The following is a 24,545-nucleotide window of genomic DNA, read 5'->3' as shown; positions in this document are numbered from 1 at the left end:
ATATTTTTATAGCATATTAAATGTGTAGTTGGGCTATTTTGTTTTATCTTATGAATCCAGGGCAGATCATGGCTCCAGGTTTTAACTCAGAAGAGAGAGGAGCCACGTGACGAGGACTGTATCTTGCAGCGTGCCACCTGTTGCAGGATTAAAGCAGCGTTCCAGGTTCTGAAGAGTCTGCATGCTTGGGTCAAAGGGCATCTGCATTGGTAGAATCAAACATTAGAGACGGAAGCACACACACATATATATATATATATATATATACACACACACACAAACAGGGCTTGACATTAACTTTTTGCTCACTTGCCACTGTGGCTAGTGCTTTTCCAAAGTTATTAGCCACTCAGCATTTTCACTAGCCACAATTTTGAAATCGATGCCATGGGGAAAAACTTCCAAAAATATATTTTTAATATTATCTCATTATTTGGCAGCAGGTATATTAGGTTGTTGTCACTTTAAGACGTGACACACGGATCCATTATACTGTATATAATATATAAATCTTGGCAGGCTAGATCTGCTACACTGATGCCGCTGCTGTAGAGCAAGTATAGACTTGCTCTTTCTAGTAGATACACAGATAAACTAGCTTACAGCAAAAAATAAACCAGACTATTTAAATGTTGATCAAGCAATCTCATTGGCTGCAGAATCAGCTTGTACTATGTGGTAATGTGATTCTTGCAGATTTCATGTAATGGACCTATCATCCTAGCACCCTCAAAAGAACAATAAAACTACTAAAATTAAATGATAAAGAAAGTTGACAATTTTAAAATCTTTGGATGCAAGACAAGCTTGTCACAAGGCCGCTATACCTGGCGGCACAACCATGTCCTGAAGTGCCTAGCAGCCACCTTGGAGTGCAGACGACTAAAGAACAATGCCCTGCCTCCTCCATCATTCCATCCTTCATATGCAAGGGAGTTCATTCGAGAAGGGGTAAAGATAGCCAAAGGCTATACAGCCATGGTTAGCGGCCAGCTCGGAAAGGCTCGAGACTGGAAATTGGTGGCAGATTTGAACCAAATGGCTTTACTTCCCATCTGAGATTGCCACAACGAACCTAAGACCAGACCTCGTGCTCTGGTCCCCATCACTCCACTTCGTGTACATAATAGAGCTTACCGTTCCCTGGGAGGATGCTGTAGAGGAGGCATTTGAGCGCAAGAGACTTAAGTACACCGAATTGGCAGCTGATGCTGAGCAACGCGGATGGAAATCCAAGGTTTTCCCAGTGGAAGTCGGCTGCAGAGGCTTTGTGGGCAAGTCAACCATCAGGCTGCTTAAGGAACTGGGAGTGCGAGGCCAAACCCTACGCCAAACCATCAAAGCCCTCTCAGGTGCAGCAGAAGAAGCAAGCCGATGGATATGGGTAAAAAGGGGAGACTCCAACTGGGCCCCTAATACCACCTGCGGCATGTAAGGGTTGAAAGCAGAGGGGGGCACACCTGGGACGCCAGGTGCTGCCGATGAGCCCTCTGGAGGTGTCGTGGGCCTATCATTGAAACACCAGAGAAGGGGGGTGCCCACCTGATGACCCCAATGAAGCTTAAACACCCATTCTTATCCCACTAAACCATTACCACAGTGAGGAAACCATTCCGATGGATGCATCGTCACCACTCATACCTCAGGTCTTAAACAGGGGATTGTTTCACCTAGTCCTAAATCATAATCTAATCAAATTCAAAATATTAATAAATACTATAATAGTATATAAATAATTGTAAAGTTACAGTAAAAATGTCTGTGACACTTCACCTCTGTGACGGGTGCTGAATTGAAATCAGGCTTCAAAAAATTCCTGATCTCAGTGCAAACATGTTTGGCCTTTTCCAAAAGCATTTCCTATAAGAAACAATTGCAAGAGAATGAAAAAAGAGGTTAATAGTGTATTCAACATTTATTGTTCTGAAGGTACATCATGGCAATTTAGGGCTCAGAAAGACCTGTTGGTGTGGGGTGGAGGTAGCCGTTCTGTTCTGCTCTTCTGGGCTGAAGGAGGAGGCTGAGCTGGAGGAGGGTGAAACATGCCCATCAACCTCTACACATGTTGAGCTCAGTAAGGCATGAACAGCCATCAGCCTGCCAGTGCATTAAGCCATAAGAGAAAACTGAGTTGTATTAACTACCACTTAAATGAAATAAACAGAAACAGAAAGGTCGGACAATAATGTACTCCACATTGCACCTAATGTGAAAAAGTTTTTCTTTATTACGTTTTTCTTTGGATAGATGAACATAAAGTCTACCTGTCCAAACAGATTGTTCTCTGTCCAGCCTGTAGTACAGCCATTGTGTCTGCAGTAGAGTTTATTGCTGATATAGGAGCTTTATTCACAGTGAACAGAAGCAGAATCTGAAGAGATCAAACACAAATCTGCTGCTTAGGATCTAGAAATACATCATATGAACAGACTATACAGCTTATTTGGTCCGAACAATTTCCATTTCCATGTTTTTAACTAATGTTCATTGACAGAGAGAACCGATTAATCTATATACAAGGATAGCTACTGTAGATCAAAAGAATACTCTAAAAAAAAACAAAAAAAAAAACAGTTTAAATAATTTTTGAAAACACAATGACAAACAGAAATCTGAGTATCTGACTACCATGTTGTCCTCGGAGGAGGGTCTGTACCACTGGATGATCAGTTCCTGGATGTCCGTGTTGGCCCAGGGGAACAGATCTGACAAGGGCTGATCGTGCTGGCACAGAGTAATAGAGAAACAATGGTTTTATTTTTTTCTCATCATTTTAAGTCATCATTCCTGGTAATAAATGTGTGAACATGAACCTGTATTCGCTGAGGCGTCAGTATTAGAGCTGCAAGGGGATCAGGAATGGCCCACTGCCCTCTGTAAGATGGCTGGTGACAGCTGAAGAAGGTGTGCAAATATGAGAGTCTGAGAGCAAGTTTGGGGTCACCGGACGTGGACAGCAATCCATCAACACCCTGCATTGCACCTGAATAGCACAGCCAATTACACCATCATATAAAACCGGATTACATAAAAAAAAAACATACAGTACAAATGCTTTCAAAGGGTAGATTCATTGATTTATTAATGAATCGAATAACCTAGTTTAAAAGAGATACTTGTGCTGTACCTGGTTGTGAGGAGACCTGTAGAAGGTTGATTAAGTGCATGTAGTAGCGGGACATATGAACCCAGGTCAGCAGAGGGCACTTCCTGCTGTGTATCTCGCTCTCAGGGTCTATGAATGCTTCAGGTCTGGGGATACAATTCTCAGGGTTTTCTAGCCCCCCTGCCAATGAAATCAGCAAGAAATTAATACTTTTATTCAGCTAGGATGCATTACATTTATTCAAAGTGTCAGTTTATAATGTTACAAAAGATTTATAATTCCAATAAATGCTGTTCTTTCGAACTTTCTATTCATCAAAGATGTAATGATGCTGAAAATTCAGCTTTGCCGACACATGATTATTATATTTTACAATATTTGTTATTTCAAATTGTAATAATAATTCACAAAATCTATTTTTTTTTCTGTATTTTTAATCAAATAAATGCAGCCATGGTGAATATAAGAGACTTCTTTCAAAAACATTAGAAAATCTTACCAACCCCAAACTTTTGAACTGCAGTGTACATCATAAAAATCGTAATCATAAAAATAATCCAATACAGCACTTCAAAATCCTATGTCTAATGCAAAACTGTGATTTTGGGGTTAAAGGTTACCACAAGGGTGGAAAAGATCATTCAATGCAAAGTCAGGCAGGGCTTTTATTGAAGAAAGGGGTACGGGGCCTTCAGTTACTCCAGTGAATCCATGCAAATGGCCATATTTGCCAAAAACTTCGGAGGTCTATGAAGCAAAAGGATAAAAGAAGAATGAATAATTGGTCTCATTTGTTAACATTAGTTAATGCATTATCTGACATGAACTAACAATGGGCAAAACATTTATTACAGTATTTATTCATCTTTGTTAATGTCGGTTAATAAAAATACAGTCGTTCATTGTTTGTTCATGTTAGTTCACAGTGCATTATCTAACGTTAACAAATACAACTTTTGATTTTAATAATGTATTAGTAAATGTTGAAATTAACATAATGCTGACTAATTAACATAAATGCTGTAGAAGTATTGTTCATTGTTAGTTCTTGATATCTAAAGTAGTTAATTAATGTTAACTAATGAAACCTTTTTGTAAAGAGTTACCGAATCATTTACATTGAACACAGATGTGATGTCCTTACAGATGTGTGGATGATGTCAATACAGACCTTTAAAGCTATTCTCAAACAAATCCAGCAGAGCAATAGGTAGGTCTCTCTGACTGTTTCCTGAGAAAATCACACACACACGTGTACATAAATATTACAATATTAAACATTTATATACATAACTCGGCTGTTATACACAAACACATTTCACAACACCTTGCTGGTCTCGTCAGGTGTTGGTGATGATGGGGAAGGAGTCAGATGTCCAGGGGGAGGGGGAATCTGCACAAACTCTTGCAAGTATATCAATGCCACTTCCAGGTAGCACCTATGTGCCAATCTGAAATACACACATACAAAACAATGTGAGTCCTGTCCATATATGGTCATATCATGATAAAAGGCAAAAACACCATAAAATAAATATGCTGGATAAGCTCCATCCACACAAAGGTTAGAATCAGCATCTTTTAAGCCACTACATCAACATCTTTCATCATGGGGGTGGGGGAACAGATTCTGACAGCTGGATAATTTTCCGTCAAATTCTTTCACTCCCATGTTTCTTACACAATGAGGTTCTAATATTTACAAAACTAATGCTGGCTAGTTGGATCCCATAGCCTTGTGGGCAGCACACTTACAAATTGTGTAGTTGTGCTTTGGGAGACCCAAGTTCAAATCCTAACTTGTGGATTTCCCCCTCTCACACTATGCTTCCTGCCTACATACTGTCTTATCATAATAAAAGGCAAAGACACCAACAAATAAATCTTTAAACTGATGCTGGTTAAGCTCCATCCACACACACATTAGAATCAGCATCTATTAAGCCACTACATCAACATCACTCATCATAGGTGTGGGGGAACGGATTCTGACAGCTGGATTGTTTGCTGTCGGATTCTGTTCCCCCATGTTTCTTGCACAAGGAGGTTCTAATATTTATCAAACTGGTGCTGGATAAGCTCCATGCACACACAGGATAAAGTCAGAACCTTTTAAGTCACTACATGAGCATCTCTCATCATTTGGGTGGGTGAACGGATTCTGACAGCTGGATAATTTGCCGTTGAATTCTGTTCCCCCCTTGTTTCTTATACAATGAGGTTATAAGATTCACAAAACTGATGCTGGCTAGTTGGAGCCCATAGTCTCGTGGGCAGCATGCTTACATATTGTGCAGTTGCGCTTTGTGAGACTCAAGTTCAAATCCCAGCTCGTGGACTTTTGTTGATTTTTTCCCCCTTCTCTCTCTCCCACTTTGCTTCCTGCCTACATACTGTCTTATCATTATAAAAAGCAAAACACCAAATAATTAATCTTTAAACTGATGAGCTGGTTAAGCTCCATCCACTCATAAAATAAAATCAGCATCTTTTAAGCCACTACATCAACATCTCTCATCATGGGGGTGGGGGAACAGATTCTGACAGCTGGATTGTTTGCTGTCGGATTCTGTTCCCCCATGTTTCTCACACAATTGGTTTGTAATATTTAACAAATTGGTTCTGGTTCAAATAAGCTTCATGCACACACAGGATAGAATCAGCATCTTTTAAGTCACTACATGAACATCTCTCATCATATCAGCTTAATCAGCTTTTTGAACAAATCAGCTGAATCAATGATTCAATGACTCACTTATTAAGACAGTAAAATGCTTCCTTCCTGAATGAATCAGCCGTTTGAAGGAATCGGTTGAATCTCAATGACTCACTCATTAATTTAATTTTTAATTTCACATTTAAAGTATCTTTTCATTTTTTTTTTAAATAATTTCAAATAACAGTATTTAACATTTTATATTTTCAATATTTCAAAACATTATTTATGCATTGTTAACTGCTCTTCACTGATTAACTTTAATAAAGGTTGATCTATAGTTATATTTATACATTAGAGTACAATGTCTGTACCTGAAAATCTCCTGTTTAAACCTACATGAAAAACCTGAAAAGCACAGTTTATTTCATTAAAATGTTTGTTCTGTTGTATTTATTTGTGCTATTGCTGTGATTTGATTATTGGTTCCTATTTTATTAGAATCAGCATCTTTTAAGCCACTACTTCAACATCTCTCATCATGGGGTTGGGGGAACGGATTCTGACAGCTGGATTGTTTGCCATCGGATTCTGTTCCCCCATGTTTCTTACACAAGGAGGTTCTAATATTTATCAAATTGGTGCTGGATAAGCTTCATGCACACACAGGATAGAATCAGCATCTTTTAAGTCCCTACATGAGCATCTCTCATCATCTGGGTGGGGGAACGGATTCCAACAGCTGGATTATTTGCCATTGAATTCTGTTCCCCCTCGTTTCTTACACAATGAGGTTCTAAGATTTACTAAACTGATGCTGGATAAGATCCATGCACACACAAGATAGAATCAGCACTAACATATTCTGCAACCCGAGTTTGAGTCCCAGCTCGTGGACTTTTCCCCTTTCTCTCTCCTACTCTCATCCTGTCTACATTCTGTTCCCCACATGTTTCTTACACAATGAGGTTCTAATTAGGGCTACAGCTATCGATTATTTTAGTAATCAAGTATTCTACCGATTATTCCATCGATTAATCAAGTAATCAGATAAATAATAGTGGTAATAAAAATAGATCCAAGTGAACAACAGCCTTTAAAATGACTTAAAATACAAATATATAATAACAAGCAATAATAATTGGTTCAAATACTGTAAAGTATCAAAGTAATCATATGGGTTTTATTGAACAACACTGTTAAAGTACAATTAATTTCTTGAACAAGAATATGTGCACATCAAAACATGCAAACTCAGTGCAAGGGTTTAAACATTTATTTTTGAAATCGCCATGAACAATTTGCATATTTAGAAATGTATTTATGTATTCTCCTGTTTTGGCGTAGATTTACAAATGAGCTACGTAACAAATCTTGTGAAATGGCACACACTGCGTTCCCAAACGAACGTTATAAGAAACCCAAACTCAAAGCATGCAGAGATGGAGTTTGAGAAACCAGAGACGCGCTCCACGCATACAAATGATAACAGTGCAACTATGAAACACAAACCGCGTCCGACTTTTGCATTCCCAAATGAAACCTAAACAAACAGCACATGCAGAGACTGATGCCTTGTCCAAATACCCACACTTGCGGTCTTTGCACTTTGCACACTTGTCTGCTTGCATGACCTAAGTGTTCAAGTAGGTGTAAAGACTGCAAGTGTGTGTAGAACTTTTGATTACTCGATGATACACACTTATAGTCTTGAAGAAAAAATGCAAGTGTTTACAGAGCTTTTATTTATTATATATTTTCAATACTTTGCATTTTAAAATAAACGTCTACATGTCTGTTCAGTAGTCGCTATGTAACTAACAGAAAACACAAATTTTAAATTGTGGTGCTTCGAATTAAGTGATAAAAACAGTTGCAAATGTTGTACAAAATAGGCCTACACATACCATACTCATCTTTGCACCAATAAAATGTGCAACACTAATTATATGTATCTAATTCATTTAAATTACAGTGGAATATTTTCCTCGACATCTCGCGATTTCAGGGTACATGAGTTCCCGAACATAATGCATGATGGGATACACTTAGCGTGGGTTTAGTGTGCATTAAGGGCACTGCACTTTGGCATTTTTAAGCCATGGATGGGACAGCCTTGCACACTTACTTCCTGTCGGGTGCACACACTCTCAAGTGGCCAAGACAGTAATTCTGTACATATTTTTTCAATTTTGTAAGTATATCATCAACCTGTCCAGGGACTACAGGCGGAAATTAGCATTTTTGCTATAACCTGGCACATGACATCTGTTCTTTCTTAGATTAATGGTTTTTGTGCATTGTCCCTGATCAAATAAATAAATAAAATAAATTTTTTTTTTTTTATAAGACCATAAGTGTGGGTATTTGGACAAGGCATGAGTTTGCGTGGAGCAGCATTTACTGTGAACGGAGCTGAAGTAATTTTAACGTAATCTGCACGCATGTAAATAATTAAAGCATTGTGCTTCTCTGTGGAAAAAAAAACAGTGCATATATTTATTTAACTGAATCGCAAACTTTGTGATTTCACAATAGCACTATGCTATATTATGATTTTAAATGGTTTTAAATAGTTCGCGTAGCCTTAGAAAACGGTGTAACAATGCGTCTCATGGATTCTTGTCCGTGGAATGCACCAACACGGGTAAATTGCCATCGAGGATTTTTTTAAATCGAGTACTCGACTTTAATCAAGGAATCGTGACAGCCCTAGTTCTAATATTTACAAAACGAATGCTGGTTAGTTGGTGCCGATAGCCTTGTGGGCGGTGTGTTGACATATAGTGCTGTTGAGCTTTAGAGGGCCCGAGTTCAAGTCCCTCTCTCACTTTGCTTTCTGTTTGAATACAATTATAGGAGAATATTAAGGCCCAGGTGCACAAGCCCTTCAAAGTATACCCCTTTGGCCGCGAGAGCAGAAAGTCGCATTCGGGGCGTGCATCTAGTGGATTTTGTTTTCAAACGCTCAAGTCACTTACATATGCGCTGTTGTACGTGCACCATCTGCGCTAACACAAAAACTGGAATGCACGCGGACAGTGCACAGACTGCTGCGGAATGCGGATGGCCGAAGTATACTTTGGGCTTTAGTTAAGCAACTTACCGTAAACTTTGGCCATGAGTGTGCTTAAATGTGGTTAAACACCCAAACAAGGCCTCTAGGACTTCCTGAGGACCAGCTTTCTGCATGGAAATGAGATGTCTACCCACCACTCCTGCAGACACAAATGATCAACCATCCACAACTGGTTCAGAAGATAAAAAAAAAACAATATAAAAAAACACTCCCTATTGATCACCTGTACAGTAGAGGATATCAGCCTCCAGCTGGCAGTCTCTGTTGGCAGAGGCCTGAGAGATGCTGAGTGCAGACTGCAAAACTTCTTTAGCAAATATTAAGGGCCTCCAGGGCTCCTCAACTCCCTCAGAAGAACGTGACAAGGCCTGCAATGCCAAAGAGCGACCTGGAACAGAAAGAATCAATACACAGCATAATAACATTTTGAGCCTTCAAAATTGCAGTACAAACTAAGTTTGCATTTTTAGAAGGAAATACCAATGCATAGCAAAATAATTGTTTTAAAGTTTATGCAAAATTATATAAGAAAGAAGACCAATCACAATTTAGTACACATTTTCAAGTCAATAGGACAATTCTGTGCATTAATCCAAAACAAAACAAAACCAAAATAAAGCAAGAAACAAAAAAACAAGGCAAAAAACAACAACAACACATACGTAAGGGTATTTAAAAAAAGGTTTTATACATTAAGCAGTTCTGTTTGAATTAATTGCAGGTTAAGAACAAACACCTAACCATAATCTTAGAGGAACATCAATACAGAGCTGCCTTATTGTAGTTGTCATACCAATCCGCATGGTTGTCTTGGCAAGCAGGGGAAGCTGTGGAAGATAAATATTCTTTAGGCCCGCTCGTAGTTCCACCTCGCCTCCTTTTTTGAGACCTATAGACTCTCCAGTGGCACAGAGCTGAAAACAAAGAATAATATTACCACTACAAAATATGTCAAACACATGCATTTAATATTTTTGTTCTTGTATGTTCAATGTTTGTTATGGTTTGTTATGATTAATTATTTGGATGATCCTTGCTTCTATGTTTTATGTTTATGCTATATGTTATCTATGTTATTATATGTTATATATATATATGTTTTTTATGTCTGCAACTTTGTTATTTGTGCTGCTGCCTGTCTTGGCCAGGACACTCTTGGAAAAGAGATTTTTAAACTCAACGAGTTTTCTTCTGGTTAAATAAAGGTATATATATATATATATGTGACCATGTGATCTGGGATCTGTACATCTTTACCAGATCTTTACTATCCTAAAACATTTTAGACAACAACAAATGGGAATTTTACATACATTTTTTCTCTTGCGACTAGTTTTAACAAAAATGTTTAGCATAAAAGTGTAACAAAACCTGTTTCTGCAGTAGTTTCTGTGTGAGGAGGTGGAGAGTCTGGCTTCCTGTTCCTCTCAGTTCACTAAGTAATAATGCAGCCTCAGCTAGAGTCATTTGAGAGCGCAGAGATAGAGCACTACGCCCAGACAACAAGCTCACAATTTCCTAAACAGACACACATGTGATCGGCCAACAGAAACCGTCAAGTTCAGGCCAAATAGCACTAAATCACAATCAACTGTCATAGCTACCTACTGACCTGTAGCATGGCTGTACTGTCTTCTCTGGGTCTGCCACGGTGTGTGTTGAGTTGGACGCCTTGTAGGAGCAGGAGGGCTTTAGTGTCAGGATCTCCCCAGGCCTCTGCCTCAGCCAGACCCTCTTTCAGCAGCCGGAGCGCCTCTGCACTACTGTCTGTACCTGCACAAACACGTGCAAGAATCATCAACAAACACCATCCAACGATATTTCCACCACATTAAGCTTTTCAGAGCAGCTAACCAGAGTAGATTGCAGTTCCAGGGATATGGCCTACGAGGGAACGAACCACTGCCAGCCTACAGCGCAGCCAGAAAAGGAGATCCATGCGCTCTCTCGCTTCCAACACTTCTGGAAGATCTCCAGTATGGAGATCGAGAACAGACTTTGCATCCCGGGAGCTAGTCTGTAGAGAAAAGTCCTTTAGAACACGAGAGACTCAAGATCTGAATTAAGTATTGAATTTATGCAAGTAAATCTGAGGTTGATCATGACCTGATATGCTTTGGCTCTGGGTCGTCTAAAAGCAGAGGAGGGTGGTTTAGGAGGAGGTAGCGGGCGGAAATCACTTTGAAACACAAGAGAACTCTGGAGGAGCCTCAAAGCAGACACTGACAGATCTGCACTACAATAGAAATGAAAAATGTTTAGATTTTTAGTAGATTCAAACATCCAGACATACATGAATCCTCACGAACATACACTACCGTTCAAAAGTTTGGGGTTGGTTAGGTTTTTTAATGTTTATGAAAGAAGTCTCTAATGCTCACTAAGGCTGCATTTATTTACTCAAAAATATAGTCATATTGTAAATATTACAATTTAAAATAACTGTGTTCTATTGTAATATTTTCAGCATAATTACTCCAGTCTTCAGTGTCACATGATCCTTCAGAAATCATTCTAAAATGCTGATTTTGAGCTCAAGAAACATTTCTTATTATTGTCAATGCTGAATCAACGTTGGGCTGCAAAATATTCTTGTGGAAAACTTGATACATTTTTGTCAGGAATCTTTGGGGAATAAAGAACAGCATTTATTTGAAATAGAAATATTTTGAAACATTATACATGTCTTTGTTGTCATTTTTGATCAATTTAATGTTTCCTTGCTAAATAAATACATTTTTTCAAAAAAAATCGTAATGATTTTGTAACAGTAGTGTATACACCCACACAACTACAAACGTGCACTCTTCCTCATGATTTATGTTTCTGCTCTACCTGGCAGCCATTCTGCCCTGCTGCATGTTGATATTGGACATTAACAGTCTGATCTCCACTGCCAGCTCCATTTCTTCAGGATCAATGCTCAGCGGATGTGGGGTGAAGAGCTCAGGACTAACCAGAGCATGTGCTTCTTTTAGGAGTATGGCCTGAACAATGCAATAGAGAGACATTATGTTAACTTTGTCCTTAATGTTCTTGGCATTTGGTAGATGCATTTACTGTATATTTGTGTTTCTAACGTCATACTTCATAGCCATTATTGCTATACGGTCAAATAATGTTAAAAACATTTTATAAGCCTAAGATCTGGAAGAACAATCTAACAGAAAGGATAGTTGGACAGCTTTAACGTCATAAAACGAAGGTAAAATGAAGCACCTTGACTTCTCCTAATGTGAGTTTCCTGGCACTGAGCTGGAGACGCTTGGACTCGTCACTGCTGGAGGCATCAAGCAAACTTTTCTCCTGAGATTTGGATAACTCTGTGGGTTAAAATATATGATTCAGTAAGGGTTTATGTAGATTTATAATCTGTAATTGTCCATAACAAACTAGTAATGAGATGATACCTGGTGGCGGTGGCTCAGGCAGGTCTTGTATAGTACTACATATAGCCAAGATGAGATGAACTCTGGCCATCAGCAGCCATGTGGTGAATCTTGAGCCATAAACAGCCATGATGTCTTTACTTGGCCTCCTATTAACCACTTCTTCCAGAACCTAAGAAATGGATCGTATAAAGCATGATATTCCTATTCAACAGTACAGTATGAAGTAAATATCGATAATTTTTATTGATACAGCTAAACAGGTAAACTTACTTGAAGATTGGAAGGATCCAACAGTGGTTTTCCTTCATTAAATGTTTCCTTTGCCTGTGGGGGTTAATGTGCATTTAAAAATTACAAGACACAAAAAAGGATAATGTAACAATTATTATACTATATTCATTATCATTCAAAAGTGTGGGGTCAGTAAGACTTTTTTAATGTTTTTGTAAGAAGTCTCTCATTCTCACCAAGGCTGCGAGGTAAAAACAGTGATTGTGAAACATTTTAATTTAATTTGTGAAACAAATCAACTGTATAAAATAAGTGTTTCTATTTTAATATATTTAAACCGTAATTTATTCCTGTGATGCCAGAGCTGAATTTTCAGCATCATTACTCCAGTCTTCAGTGTCACATGCTGATTTGCAGCTCAAGAAACATTTCTTATTATTATCAATGCTGCAAACAGAAACCATGATATATTTTTTTTCAGGATTCAGCGTTTCAGGAACAGCATTTATTAGAAATAGACTTTTTTGCAAAAAAATAAAATGTGAAAGTCTCTGTGAACTGTTACTTTTTATAAATTCAATGCATCCTTGCTGAATAAAAATATTAATTTCTTAAAAAAAAAATCTTACTAACCCCAACTATTGAATGGTAGTCTAGAAGTGTTATGTAAAAAGCATAAAGTGATGAAATAAAAAAAGAAAAGAAAAAGATTTAAAGATATTTAAGATAATAGAGAAAATGTGTTTTGCTTCAGATCAGTTCCTTTTTCAAGATAAGGCAACTGAACACATATCCTATATTGTTTATGGTGTTTTACCCAAGATGGCTTCTCCACTCTGTGGTGGCATCCACGAGGCACAGGGATTTCCATGCCAAATGTGAGATTACTGAGTTCTTGAACCGCTTGAGTGAAGGCCCCTAACTCAGTCAATACCTTTATCTGTATACACACAAAAACACTTGATTAAAACTCACAAAACAGACAAATACATCCACTGCAATACAGCTTTTCAATACATACAAGAATAACAGAAAGACACAATGAAGTCTTTCAAACCTTCAGGATTTTGCATCTGACAGTATGGTGTGGATCCAGACACACAGTTCTGGCAATATACAGGTACAGAGCCAGAACAGGAAGAGACTGAAATAAGCAGTAAGACAGGTGTTGAATATGAAGATGTATCAGACATCAAATGAACAAAGGCTGCTCTGAGTGTGTTTAGGTGTGTGCGATATTGACAAAAATTATATCTTGATATTTTCTGAAATTTTATCGATAACGATAATTAGATGATATTTTGCTGAGTGTGTTATTGTACTTGTATCTTGTTAAGTTTAGGACTTTGCATTGTGCCGGGTGTATGATAGGGCCCTAAATCACTTCATTCATAGGAACCGATTCATTCAAATGGCTGATTAATTCAGGAACGTCAAGTCAATGTCTTAATGAGTCAGTCTTTGAATCATTTATTCAAATGATTTGTTCATTCACCGCTGTTTGTTGATTAGAGACGCAAAATGGTCCTATGGCTTTTTTTCAAACTATTTACATCGGCGAAATGGATAAAAAAGGCAATATTTTGTCTAAAATGTAAGTCACTTAATATTAATTTCTTGTTTATTGAACTGTTGTATAAAATCAATATCACATTTGTAATCGTGCTAATATTTGGAGAAAACCGGCACTTTTTGTGTGATATTAACAAGGTATTTTGCCCCCTTATCTTGAATTTTGGGGGCATTATAAATGCATTTAATAGACTAAATCACGCAGTGAAAGCGTGCACTCTAAATGCACAAGAGCACTAGTCTAACCTACTAGACTTCTACATCACGTAGTGTATGCACGCACTCTCTAGGTGTGTTGGAAAGTGATGGTCATACGCGATAATGTCAGATTGCATTTCATTAAAACAACAATTACGATATTATCGTAGAGGATATATATCGCACACCCCTAGGCTCTAGTACCTTGAGAAGGTGTCCTGAGCTATATAGCCAGTGGCAGAGAAAGGACAAACTGGCAATAGTGGTGCCTAGATTCCCACGGTCCGGCTCAGAGAAGAGGTCGATGCCTGGGATAAGCTCCATCTCCACAGAGTATGTGGAGTATGACAGGTCTGTCATCGGATGAGGCATAGAGGCCATGAGTAGGCACTGCAAAGCATATGACCTTAGTAAACTTTTTGTATTGGCTCAGATACAAAAACGGAGGTCCTTTCTTTTAACTGTAAGAACATTTCTGTGACTCAATTCTGACCTTGAAGAGTTTGGCAGAGAGAAGGCAGCATTTTGTGCGCTGGTTAATGTTGGAAGTCAGGATGTGCCTGTCAATAGAGGAGAAATCTTACTGCTGTAATGGAGCACCATCACAAAAAAACTTCATGGTTTCTCACTCACTGTGCAATTTTGGCGGAAAGCAAAGCTCCCTGGAGACAACCCCATATCCCAGCATGCTGCAGGGTTTCCTGGGAGGAGCTGCAGCTCCATGAGTCACCATCCCAAGATTCCAGAACTCCAGAGTCTTGCAGAGCACAGTCCAAACCCTTACTCCAGAAAAAGTGTGCAGATCTATACAAAAACATACAAACTCACTAATACAAGATGCACTTCATCTCCTCTTACAGTGTATATGCAAAACATTCAATTACCTAGACTTATGTTTAAAAGTTTGGGGTCATTATTACTTACTAAAGAAAAAAGAAGGATCATGTGACACTGAAGACTGGAGTAATGATGCTGAAAATTCAGATTTGACATCACAGAAATTACATTTGACAGAAAGGAGTTATTTTAAATTGTAATAATATTTTACAATATTAACGCTTTTTTATTAAAGGGGTGATGACCAAATTTGCCTTGATCTTTTGGCATATAAGAGGTATTTGTACCATTAAAACTTCCTGCAAGTTTCATAGCTTAAGACGTCCTCCCTATTATAAAAGAAGCAAGCTCCAAATACGGCTCGTTGTGAATCCTATGGGCCAAGGTGACGTCACTTAGCACCAGTCGTTTGCATATGACCGCCTCCAGCGCGTTGTTTTTTCAACAATGTGAATGTCTCAGCAGCAGTGCATTATTTGTTTGTATTCGGTGCATTTCACTGTTGATTATTTGGTGAATCAGTCGCAATTTCTTTTACGACTTTTACGATATGGATCTGACAGCAACGCCACACTAATGCCTGATCTGTGTCAGTGATTTCTGATGTGTAATTATTCAAGTTCAGACAGATTTTCTTTCTCTCAAAATCATTCAATACTGTTATGCATCAGTAAATCGAGCTAGTGACTAAAAGATCAACTTCACCTCGTTTCTCTTAGTACTAGGATGAAAATAATCTTATTTAAACTGTGATTAAATTATATACAGAAAGTGTTTAAAGAACGCTCCCTTTCCAATCGCCCAAGCTGTAAATCACACAGCGAAAGTTAATCTGGACACTTGCCAAAACTCGTTATGAAATCAATGACACGTTACACTGCACAACAAAGCTCTTACTGTATTTACATCGTGTTTGCATTGTTATTTGGTGAAAGCATTCGTGAGAGTGCAGAAATTGCGTTGCAATGATGAATCTCTTCTAAATATAATATCTAAATATAATGCTATAATCATTACTTTTTACGATTCGTTAATCTCGATAGCTGTAATAGTACAAACTTTGTAAAAGTATTCGAGAGAGTTCCACATGTAATTCTGGCTATTTCATATGCAAAGATGTCAACCTTTTATTTCTAAATTATGACAATTTTTGATGTAAAAATCATTATAAGGGCACCCCAGGAAACATTATAAAAATAATAAAATAATCCAGTTCATGACCCCCTTTAAATAAATACAGCCTTGGTGAACATAAGAGACGTCTTTCAAAACCTTTTAAAAATCTTGGCGACCCCAAACTTTTGAACAGTAGTGTAAACATACAGTATGAAACTGCTCAAACTAATAAGCAAAGCAGGAAAACAATGCAATGAACACATCATACTTTCGATTTCCATTGAAGAAATGCAGGTTTCCAAGGTCATGGAGTGCTTGCACCTGGAGGGAGTTGTACTTATTTGCTTGAAGATATTCTGCATGAAATAACAAAACAACATATCTGTACTGCAAAAGCTTGTTCATGAACAAATTCAGCTTGTAATGTGTTAGAGTTTAGATCGGTTCTCACTAATTGCATTGTTGTAGGAGGAGAAAACAGTCTGGAGCTGTGATGTAGGGAGGGTGGGGCTGTAGATGGAGCCCAGAGAGTTGAAGTCTTCTGTGGACAGGTCTGGAGGTCTGACACCTGGCGGGATGTAGGCTGCCATGCTGAATTCCACTTTCCCCTGCAGAACGCTGTTGGTCTCTTTAGAGAATGGCACCTCAACATACGCTGAGGCCACATATAAAGGGTGTGATTGAAAGTGAAACAAAATAGTTGTTTAGTTTGAAGTCCTAAAATACAGAAGAAAATTAGAATGGCATGGGTTACCAAAAGTGCTTTTAAAATAGCGTTTTTTACTTTAGTAGTAAAATAAGGTCTGCAGTAAAACTTTTTGTAATTTAGGTATACTTTAATGTGAAAGTCTCATTAAGTAATATTCTGTACTTTTTGCCATGGCCTAAAAAATGTATGGTTGTGATGTTCAAAAGTTTGGGGTCGGTAAGATTTTTTTTAATGTTTTTTTAAAGAAATCTCATATGCTCATCCACCAAGGCTGGTTTATTTGCTATAATATACACTAAAAAAACTTAATATTGTGAAAAATTATTACAATTTAAAATAAAGTTTACTGTTTTAATATATTTTAAAATGTTGAGTTCCAATCAGTACAGATGCTATACAAAGCAAGGCACAAATTGTTACCAAGCCAAATACAAAGAAGGTTCCAAGAACGTACTGGTTGTTATGAATTACGTGATGAATTAAACTTTAGGATGCAGAAACATAGTACGACTTTGAAAAGTTTTAGCCTTACAGTTAATGGGGTACAATTGTGGAATAATTTGGAGATAGTAATGAGACGAAGTCCAAACATCAATCTTTTTAAATACAAATGCAAACAAAAGATTTTTGATAAGTATAGAGAAGAAGAAATGACTTGTCATTAGGGGTACTTCTACCATGATCAGATACTTTGTTGTCTCTTTGTTGTTGTATTGTTGCTTTTGCACTATGTTCCCTTGAAATATTGTAAAATGAACATTTTTCTTGTATAAAATTTTGGGGGTGGGCGCTTATAAGCTCCTTTGCTTCGGCTCACTCCTTTTGAGCAGAATGGTTACTGCTCAAATAAATAAATAAATAAAAATAAATGTCATTTATTCCTTTGATGGAAAAGCTGAATTTTCAGCATCATTACTCTAGTCTTCAGTGTCACATGATCCTTCAGAAATTCTAATATGCTGATTTCCTGCTCAAGAAACATTTCTTATTACAATCAATTTTGAAAACAGCTCTGCTGCTTAATTTTTTTGTGGAACCCATGATACATTTTAATCATGGTCCTTGGATGAATAGAAATTGATCAGTTGAATGCATCCTTGCTGAATAAACGTATTAATTTGTTTCAAGGAAAAAGAATCGTAATGACCCGCTGTGGGTCAGACTTACAGTGCTGTGTGTCAGCCAGTAGCAGCAGGAGTAGAGTTCGGCTGTGCTGAAAGGTCAGCAGTGCATGATTTCTTCTCTCCAGAGTCTCTCTGAAACACTGCAGTGTGTCCTTCACATCCAACGGTACACACACCAGACACATGGCTCTCTTCACATCTGCAATAAAGATGAAAATAATTATAAAACACAAAAGACTTAAATATGGTCTTTAAAAAAAAAATACAAATCATTATACATGGCCCAAATGTGACATGCAAAACACACAAAATTTATCAGAAAATAAATGGGACCTGGCAACCCTTTTCTGTAGACTGTACCTGCAAGTTCCTTGAGCTCTGGGTTAGTATCATTTGCAGTAATCATAATTCGACCTTCTCCACAAGGAAACAGCAATTGTCTGCTTGCATAATTCCGGCAGGTCACCTATGGACATCAGTCACAAAACTTAGTAATTTTACCAAATCTAATTGTGGAGTATTCATTGCAAATGTTTGTTGAACAGGCTTTGAACTTAAACTTTTAAATAGTTCTGCCCAAGTTGATAAGAATGATGTGTATGTGATCATTTCTTTCTACCTTCTCTCCAGAGATCATCCCAGTGTAGGTGAAGTGAGGTTGAGGGGCTGGAGGACCACCGAAACAGCTGATCCTGTCCAACAGCCTCCTCTGTGCATGCACCAGAACAGGTGTTACCATGTGAGAGTAGCGCTCCCTGAAAGCCATGCACCTTGCATTTAAATAGCTACTCTTTTGTGAGAGGAATTCTATTCATAAACTTTTCAGTTACATGTATACTTTCAGCAAGTACACAAACCAATGCCACCAGCATCAGTGAGTTATAAGCGTACCTAGTGTATGTGTTGAAAAGTAGTGCAAGGTGGGCGAGACTCTCCCACTTGGACTGGTAGTACAGAAGCTCTAATGTGTGCAGAACCAGAGTCCTCAGCCAGCGCATATCTATCATTGTCCCATCGTCCACTGGAGCAGAGAAGTACAAGCTGGCCTCAAGCTCCCCTTCTTCATCATCATAAACATTCCACAGCTAGAGAATAAAAAAAAACAGTTATGTCAGATAACTTTATCCTACAGTTTAGTGGTCATTATATAAAAATATCTGACTGCAGAATGAGGCAAATGGCCAATCAAGTATCCGAATCAAGTATTCCAACAATGGTGCATAACGGCATGTGGTTTTATCTTGCAGGCCACTTATAAGTGGATTCTTAATCTTAATTTAGCACATGTATGTGCATTTGAATTATAATTAATAATTGTTTATATAATATAATCAACTAAATAAAATAAAGAAATCTTTATAAAGAATTAGAGAATTCTTAATTTTTATTAAAATGCTAAAAAAAATTATTGTGGTTAATGTACCTATACTGACACTCCCAGATTTTATATAGTTAATATTATATTATGTAGGGGGCCTTGGACAGTGGGCAAAAAGTCAATAAGGTTAAAGCCACTGTTTTAGAGGTGATGTGTATTAACCTTAAGCTTCTCCATCATGTCCATAAGAAGATCTGAGGCCAGCACCAGTAGAGGAGTGATCACTGTATAGAGCTGCTCTATCGTCAGCTGTCTGGCATGGGCATCAGGGCCTTGGGCTCGCTCTATCATCAAGGCAAGTGTGCTGGTTTGGTCCCACAGAGTCCGACACACCCACTGTAAAGTTGTCCAGTGACTCCAGCGATGTGCTAGCACCTGATGTTAAAAAATGGGAGATGCCGTTGATAAAATCACCAAAAAAACAAGACGAGTGTATCAAATTAGACCTATTAAAATGAAACTGCATTTACCATAGCTCTGCGCAAGTATATAGAGGCTTTGTCAAGTGTGTCCAGTAAATGAAAGGTGGCTTGACCAGTAGGAGCGTCATCAGCTTCAGGGTTGTGGGTGTGCCGAAATGTAGAGTCCACTTCACTTTCCACTTCACTGTCTGCAGAGTTCAACTCCTCATCACTGGTGTTTGGTGCTGTTGAAAATGTAGAGAAAGGTATGACAATCATTCATTGCATCTACATGTAATGATCTACACTACCATTCAGAAGTTTTGGGTCCGTAAGATTTTTTTAAAGAAATTAATACAAAAGTGACAGTTAAGACATATATAATGTTACAAAGATTTCTATTGCAAATAGATATTATTCTTTTGAACTTTTTTTATTCATCAAAATCTAGCTAAATCTATTCATCAAAAACAACAAAACAAAAACACTGGGATTTTTTTTTATCATAGAACAGTGATAATAATTATAAGAATTGTTTCTTGACCACCAAATTAGCATATTAAAATGATTTCTGATCATGCAACACTGAAGACTGGAGTAATGATCCTGAAAATTCAGCTTTGCGTCACAGGATTGACATTTTGAATTATATATATATATATATATATATATATATATATATATATATATATATATATATATATATATATATATATATATATATATATATATATATATATATATATATATCACCGTAAAACTTCAAATATTAGCCCGGGCTTTTATTTTCCCAAATCGTCTAACTGCACCGGCTTGTATTTGAGACAGGCGTCTATATGAGACAGGCCTTTGTTTAGTGTTGAGATGTTGTTCATTGAGTGTATAGGCCTGTCTCTAATCTCTAAAAATCTCCAAATGCTCCACGTGAAACTGCGGTCTTCCGACCTTTTACTATCGCGTCAATTGATTTTGATTAATATGAGCGAGCGAGAGAGAGCAAGACAGCGCTCGTGTTGTTTGAAGACGTGAGAGTGCGCGCGCGCGGCCGGGGCGCTCTCTCTCTCGTAAAGGGGCTTTCACACAGGACGCGGAATGGGCTGTGCTGCGCTGCGCTGGCCGCTGGGTTCAGCGTTGCCCTTCAGATACAACGCGATTTGCGCTGCGCTATGCCAGAGCAAAGTAGGCGGAGTTTTCAAAAACCTTTTAAGCGGGAGTTCTATTTATTATATATATATATATACACACACACACACACATATAACATCGAAATCAACACACGAATCATGAGCTCAGTTCTTTTTTAGAATAAAACATTTATTCAAACATTAAAGCTGACACAAAATAACAAATTATATATATATATTAAAACACACCTGACATGCCAACTTGAATGGAGATATGTCTCCATGACACCGCTTTTCTGCCGATGTCCCTATACGACCTCAAACTTGTATCATAGAGCTCAGGAAATTCCGATACACACAGTACTAGCCGTTCATCCATTTTGATTTCCGTGTTTGTTTGGATGTCCCGTTTCTATTGGCCGCGCTGATAATCGTCACAGAGCGCAGCGGCAAAAGTTAAACTATTTTGAACTTTGACCGCGGCGTGCGCGCGAGCAAGTCAATGGTGCGCACCGCTGTGCTTGCGCTTTGCTCGACGCAGCAACAAAACGTCTTCGCGCGGCGCAAGCCATTGAAATGAATGGGTTTCATAGCGCAGCGCAGCGCTTTCCGCGTCCTGTGTGAAAGGCCCATAACGCGCCCTGTCAAGCGCAGCAGTCATTCTATTCTACATCACTCATCGATCAAAAAAGGCTTTGGAGGGACAAAAATTTACTTTGGCGACCGCCAAAAAGCGGACGATCTGATGGTTTTAGAGGACTAAATACAACCCGAAACTAAAAAACAGACCCGGCCTCTATTTGAGACCGGCCTTTATTTACCCAAACCTGCAGCCACACCAGGCGTGTAAAAGAGACAGGCGTCTATTTGGGACTCGGCTATTATTTGAAGTTTTACGGCATTTTTAAATTTTTTTATGTCATTTAAAATGTTAATCCTGTGACGTGTTAATCCTGTCAGTCAAAGTTATTTTAAATTTAAATATTTCACAATGTTACTGTATTTTTGGTCAAATAAATGAGAAGATTCTTTTCAAAACATCTTTCAAAATATCTAACCAACCCCAAACTTTTGACCGGTAGTGTATATTCAGCTGTCATGCTAAAGAGACTTTAACCCACCTTGATTAGTGTGTTTAACTTTGCGTTTCACTTTTCTTTTGTTAGCACGGGATCCAGGACGAGGTACAGATTTGGGACATGGAAGTGTCAATTCAGGTGGCTTGATTTGCAGTGAAACGTTCTTCCACATAATTAGCATTCCACAATGAGCGAGAGAGAAGAAAGACTGCGATAGATGACTAAAACTGGAACGGATAGAAAAAAGCTCAAGTTTCAATCGAGTATGTTCAGAGAAAGCAATAATAAAAGGGTTTTTAACAGGACATATAAAATAGACTTGATATTCAGAGTAAAGACGAAGACCCAGACATTGACATTATTCACACTTTTTCTGTTGGATCTGCATACCAGAGCTGGGGAGGTGGTCCAAGATTCTTCCTCAGCATGCCTAGGTGGGCACGAGCCAGGCTCAGATTGACATGGCAACGCCACAGCGAATCCTCAGAGCGCATCTGCCTCAGCTTCCAGAGGCGCTGATGTCTTCTGATAAGAGCAGCAAGTTGATTTATCAGGATGTCCACAGCTTTGACCTCTCTGAGAGACACAAAAGCAAATACAGACAAAGTGTGAAATATGTAATCATGTATACTACCATTCAAAAGTTTGGGGTCAGTAAGATTTTTTAAAGAAAATAAAATATTTATTTAGCAAGGATTTTAAATTGTCACCAACGATTTCTATTTCAAATAAAAATCTTTCTATTTTATTTTCACAAATTTTGACTGTATTTTTAATAAAATAAACCTTGGTGAGCATAAGAGACTTTCGACAAAAAAATTTTGAACGCTAGTGTACACTTTAAAAATACATCTTAAATATGGAATGTTTCAATATTGTGCAAGCTGGGCCAGATATTGCTTTACCTTTCAGAGTTCCGGCTCTTGAATGCAATCAGTAGTCTTTTCTGTAGCAACTTCCTGTCACCCCAAAAGGTGCCACTTTTTTGTTTCTGAAATGTAGTTATGGCATTTACAAACTGAAAGAGATAAGTAGTGTGTGCAAATGAATGCATTTGAGTATGTTACCGCATTTTAAGTGACAGAAGCTTACCTCTGTATTGTACTCTATCACAGAGGTTGTGAACTCTTTCCACTCCTCTCCTGGTAGACTCGAGTGTTTCTTTAGCACGAACAGAGCCTCATCACGGCTAGCAATATTACAGACAGCAAAAAAATGTAAGACAAAACACCTACACACATTCCAAACATAAACCCAAACAGACACACACTCACCTGCTGAGCCAGTTCAAGATGTTCTGCTCCCACCGCAACACCAGATCCAGCTCATCTTCTAGCAGGGCTTTCTGGAGCAAGTGCACAACAAACTCCAGAAAACAAGACTTTTGCTTGAACTTCATCACTGAATCAAACACACACACAAATACAGAAAATGAGTGTATGATAGCTCATTCAATGAATCAGATTTTCTTTAGTATGTGTTGTTTGCGTTATACCCTCTTTAAAGGCATGCTGGAGGGGGCTGTTTTCAATCACCATGTAGAGTACGACAGGGTCTTCCTCTCCAGTGAGCTCACATCCATGAGACCCTGCAACAAATGCCACAACAAACTAAAATTACAAAACAAGTTCTTTATTTGGCAAAAATGTATATATTGCCATTCTGATCTGAGATATATGAAAAACATGTACCTGTTTTGTTACAAGAAGTGACACCATAGTTTCCTAATGTTTCTGCTTGCATGTTTTTCATGACCATGACCTCTAAAATCTTTAGCTGTTTACTGGGATCCTCATCATACGTGGTAGCTGTCTTCTTCTGGAAATCAAACACACACACAGTCATTAATACTTATGAATGTAGCGCAGATAGAATATGTGGCATACTATCCCAAAGGGTCTATGAATGAATGAGGCATTTATATAGCGCTTTCATATGTCCTTCTGTACACCCAAAGCGCTGTACAATCATATCAGGGGATCTCTCCTCAACCACCACCAGTGTGCAGCATCCACTTAGATGATGCGACGGCAGCCACAGTACAACGGCGCCAGTGCGCTCACCACACACCAGAGAGAGGTGGAGAGGAGAGAGAGTAATAGAGCCAATTCAGTGGATGGGGATTATTAGGAGGCCATGATTGGCAGGGGCCAATGGGTGGAATGTGGCCAGGACACCGAGGTTACACTCCTACTCTTTATAAGAAATGCCATGGGAGAGTCAGGACCTCAGTTTTACGTATCATCCGAAGGACGGATGAGACGTAGTTTATCTATGATAAACAAGACAAATCTCATACCCCATTCTGCTCCATTGATGATGTTTGTTTGGCAGGTTGCAGAGGGGGCTCAGTGATTTCCTGAAGTAGTTTCTTTCCCGACTCAAACACAGATGATGCCATGCCACTCTCCTGAGTGGAGCGCAAGCTCTAAAAACACACAGAAATGCATCATACACTTATAACACATGCAAAAACAATCATTTTAAAAGTTAAATCTACAGGATGCTGGATGAAATAGTTTAGACATAAATAAATTTGTTTC

The 24,545-nt window shown here is 38.3% G+C and overlaps 1 protein-coding gene across 1 annotated transcript in view; it reads right to left on the bottom strand.

Moving 5' to 3' along the window:
• Positions 1-43: 43 nt before the first annotated feature.
• cfap54 (cilia and flagella associated protein 54) overlaps positions 44-24,545 on the bottom strand; it is a 29,688-nt gene continuing 5,186 nt past the window's right edge. The window contains exons 11-52 of the mRNA XM_056237397.1: positions 24,302-24,430; positions 23,694-23,820; positions 23,498-23,590; positions 23,277-23,403; positions 23,095-23,191; positions 22,908-22,993; positions 22,393-22,578; positions 22,045-22,229; positions 19,869-20,044; positions 19,561-19,773; positions 18,912-19,105; positions 18,640-18,775; positions 18,381-18,486; positions 18,064-18,219; positions 16,639-16,842; positions 16,456-16,543; positions 14,868-15,038; positions 14,728-14,794; positions 14,439-14,624; positions 13,522-13,608; positions 13,282-13,404; positions 12,504-12,557; positions 12,252-12,402; positions 12,061-12,164; positions 11,677-11,828; positions 10,948-11,077; positions 10,696-10,858; positions 10,454-10,614; positions 10,213-10,359; positions 9,635-9,755; positions 9,065-9,229; positions 8,869-8,980; positions 4,434-4,557; positions 4,278-4,337; positions 3,727-3,853; positions 3,128-3,286; positions 2,814-2,983; positions 2,629-2,724; positions 2,265-2,371; positions 1,962-2,097; positions 1,774-1,860; positions 44-201 (exon numbers count right to left, since the gene is read on the bottom strand). Of these exons, the coding sequence (XP_056093372.1) occupies positions 82-201; positions 1,774-1,860; positions 1,962-2,097; positions 2,265-2,371; positions 2,629-2,724; positions 2,814-2,983; positions 3,128-3,286; positions 3,727-3,853; positions 4,278-4,337; positions 4,434-4,557; positions 8,869-8,980; positions 9,065-9,229; positions 9,635-9,755; positions 10,213-10,359; positions 10,454-10,614; positions 10,696-10,858; positions 10,948-11,077; positions 11,677-11,828; positions 12,061-12,164; positions 12,252-12,402; positions 12,504-12,557; positions 13,282-13,404; positions 13,522-13,608; positions 14,439-14,624; positions 14,728-14,794; positions 14,868-15,038; positions 16,456-16,543; positions 16,639-16,842; positions 18,064-18,219; positions 18,381-18,486; positions 18,640-18,775; positions 18,912-19,105; positions 19,561-19,773; positions 19,869-20,044; positions 22,045-22,229; positions 22,393-22,578; positions 22,908-22,993; positions 23,095-23,191; positions 23,277-23,403; positions 23,498-23,590; positions 23,694-23,820; positions 24,302-24,430 (5,583 nt within the window). The 3' untranslated portion in view covers positions 44-81. The remainder of the gene's footprint in view (positions 202-1,773; positions 1,861-1,961; positions 2,098-2,264; positions 2,372-2,628; positions 2,725-2,813; positions 2,984-3,127; positions 3,287-3,726; positions 3,854-4,277; positions 4,338-4,433; positions 4,558-8,868; positions 8,981-9,064; positions 9,230-9,634; positions 9,756-10,212; positions 10,360-10,453; positions 10,615-10,695; positions 10,859-10,947; positions 11,078-11,676; positions 11,829-12,060; positions 12,165-12,251; positions 12,403-12,503; positions 12,558-13,281; positions 13,405-13,521; positions 13,609-14,438; positions 14,625-14,727; positions 14,795-14,867; positions 15,039-16,455; positions 16,544-16,638; positions 16,843-18,063; positions 18,220-18,380; positions 18,487-18,639; positions 18,776-18,911; positions 19,106-19,560; positions 19,774-19,868; positions 20,045-22,044; positions 22,230-22,392; positions 22,579-22,907; positions 22,994-23,094; positions 23,192-23,276; positions 23,404-23,497; positions 23,591-23,693; positions 23,821-24,301; positions 24,431-24,545) is intronic.

The sequence above is a fragment of the Rhinichthys klamathensis genome, unplaced genomic scaffold (assembly GCF_029890125.1).
Source record: "Rhinichthys klamathensis goyatoka isolate OS25496 unplaced genomic scaffold, OSU_Roscu_1.1 h1tg000485l_1, whole genome shotgun sequence".
Taxonomy (NCBI): Eukaryota; Metazoa; Chordata; class Actinopteri; order Cypriniformes; family Leuciscidae; genus Rhinichthys; species Rhinichthys klamathensis.
This window is presented reverse-complemented; position numbering and strand designations above follow the sequence as displayed.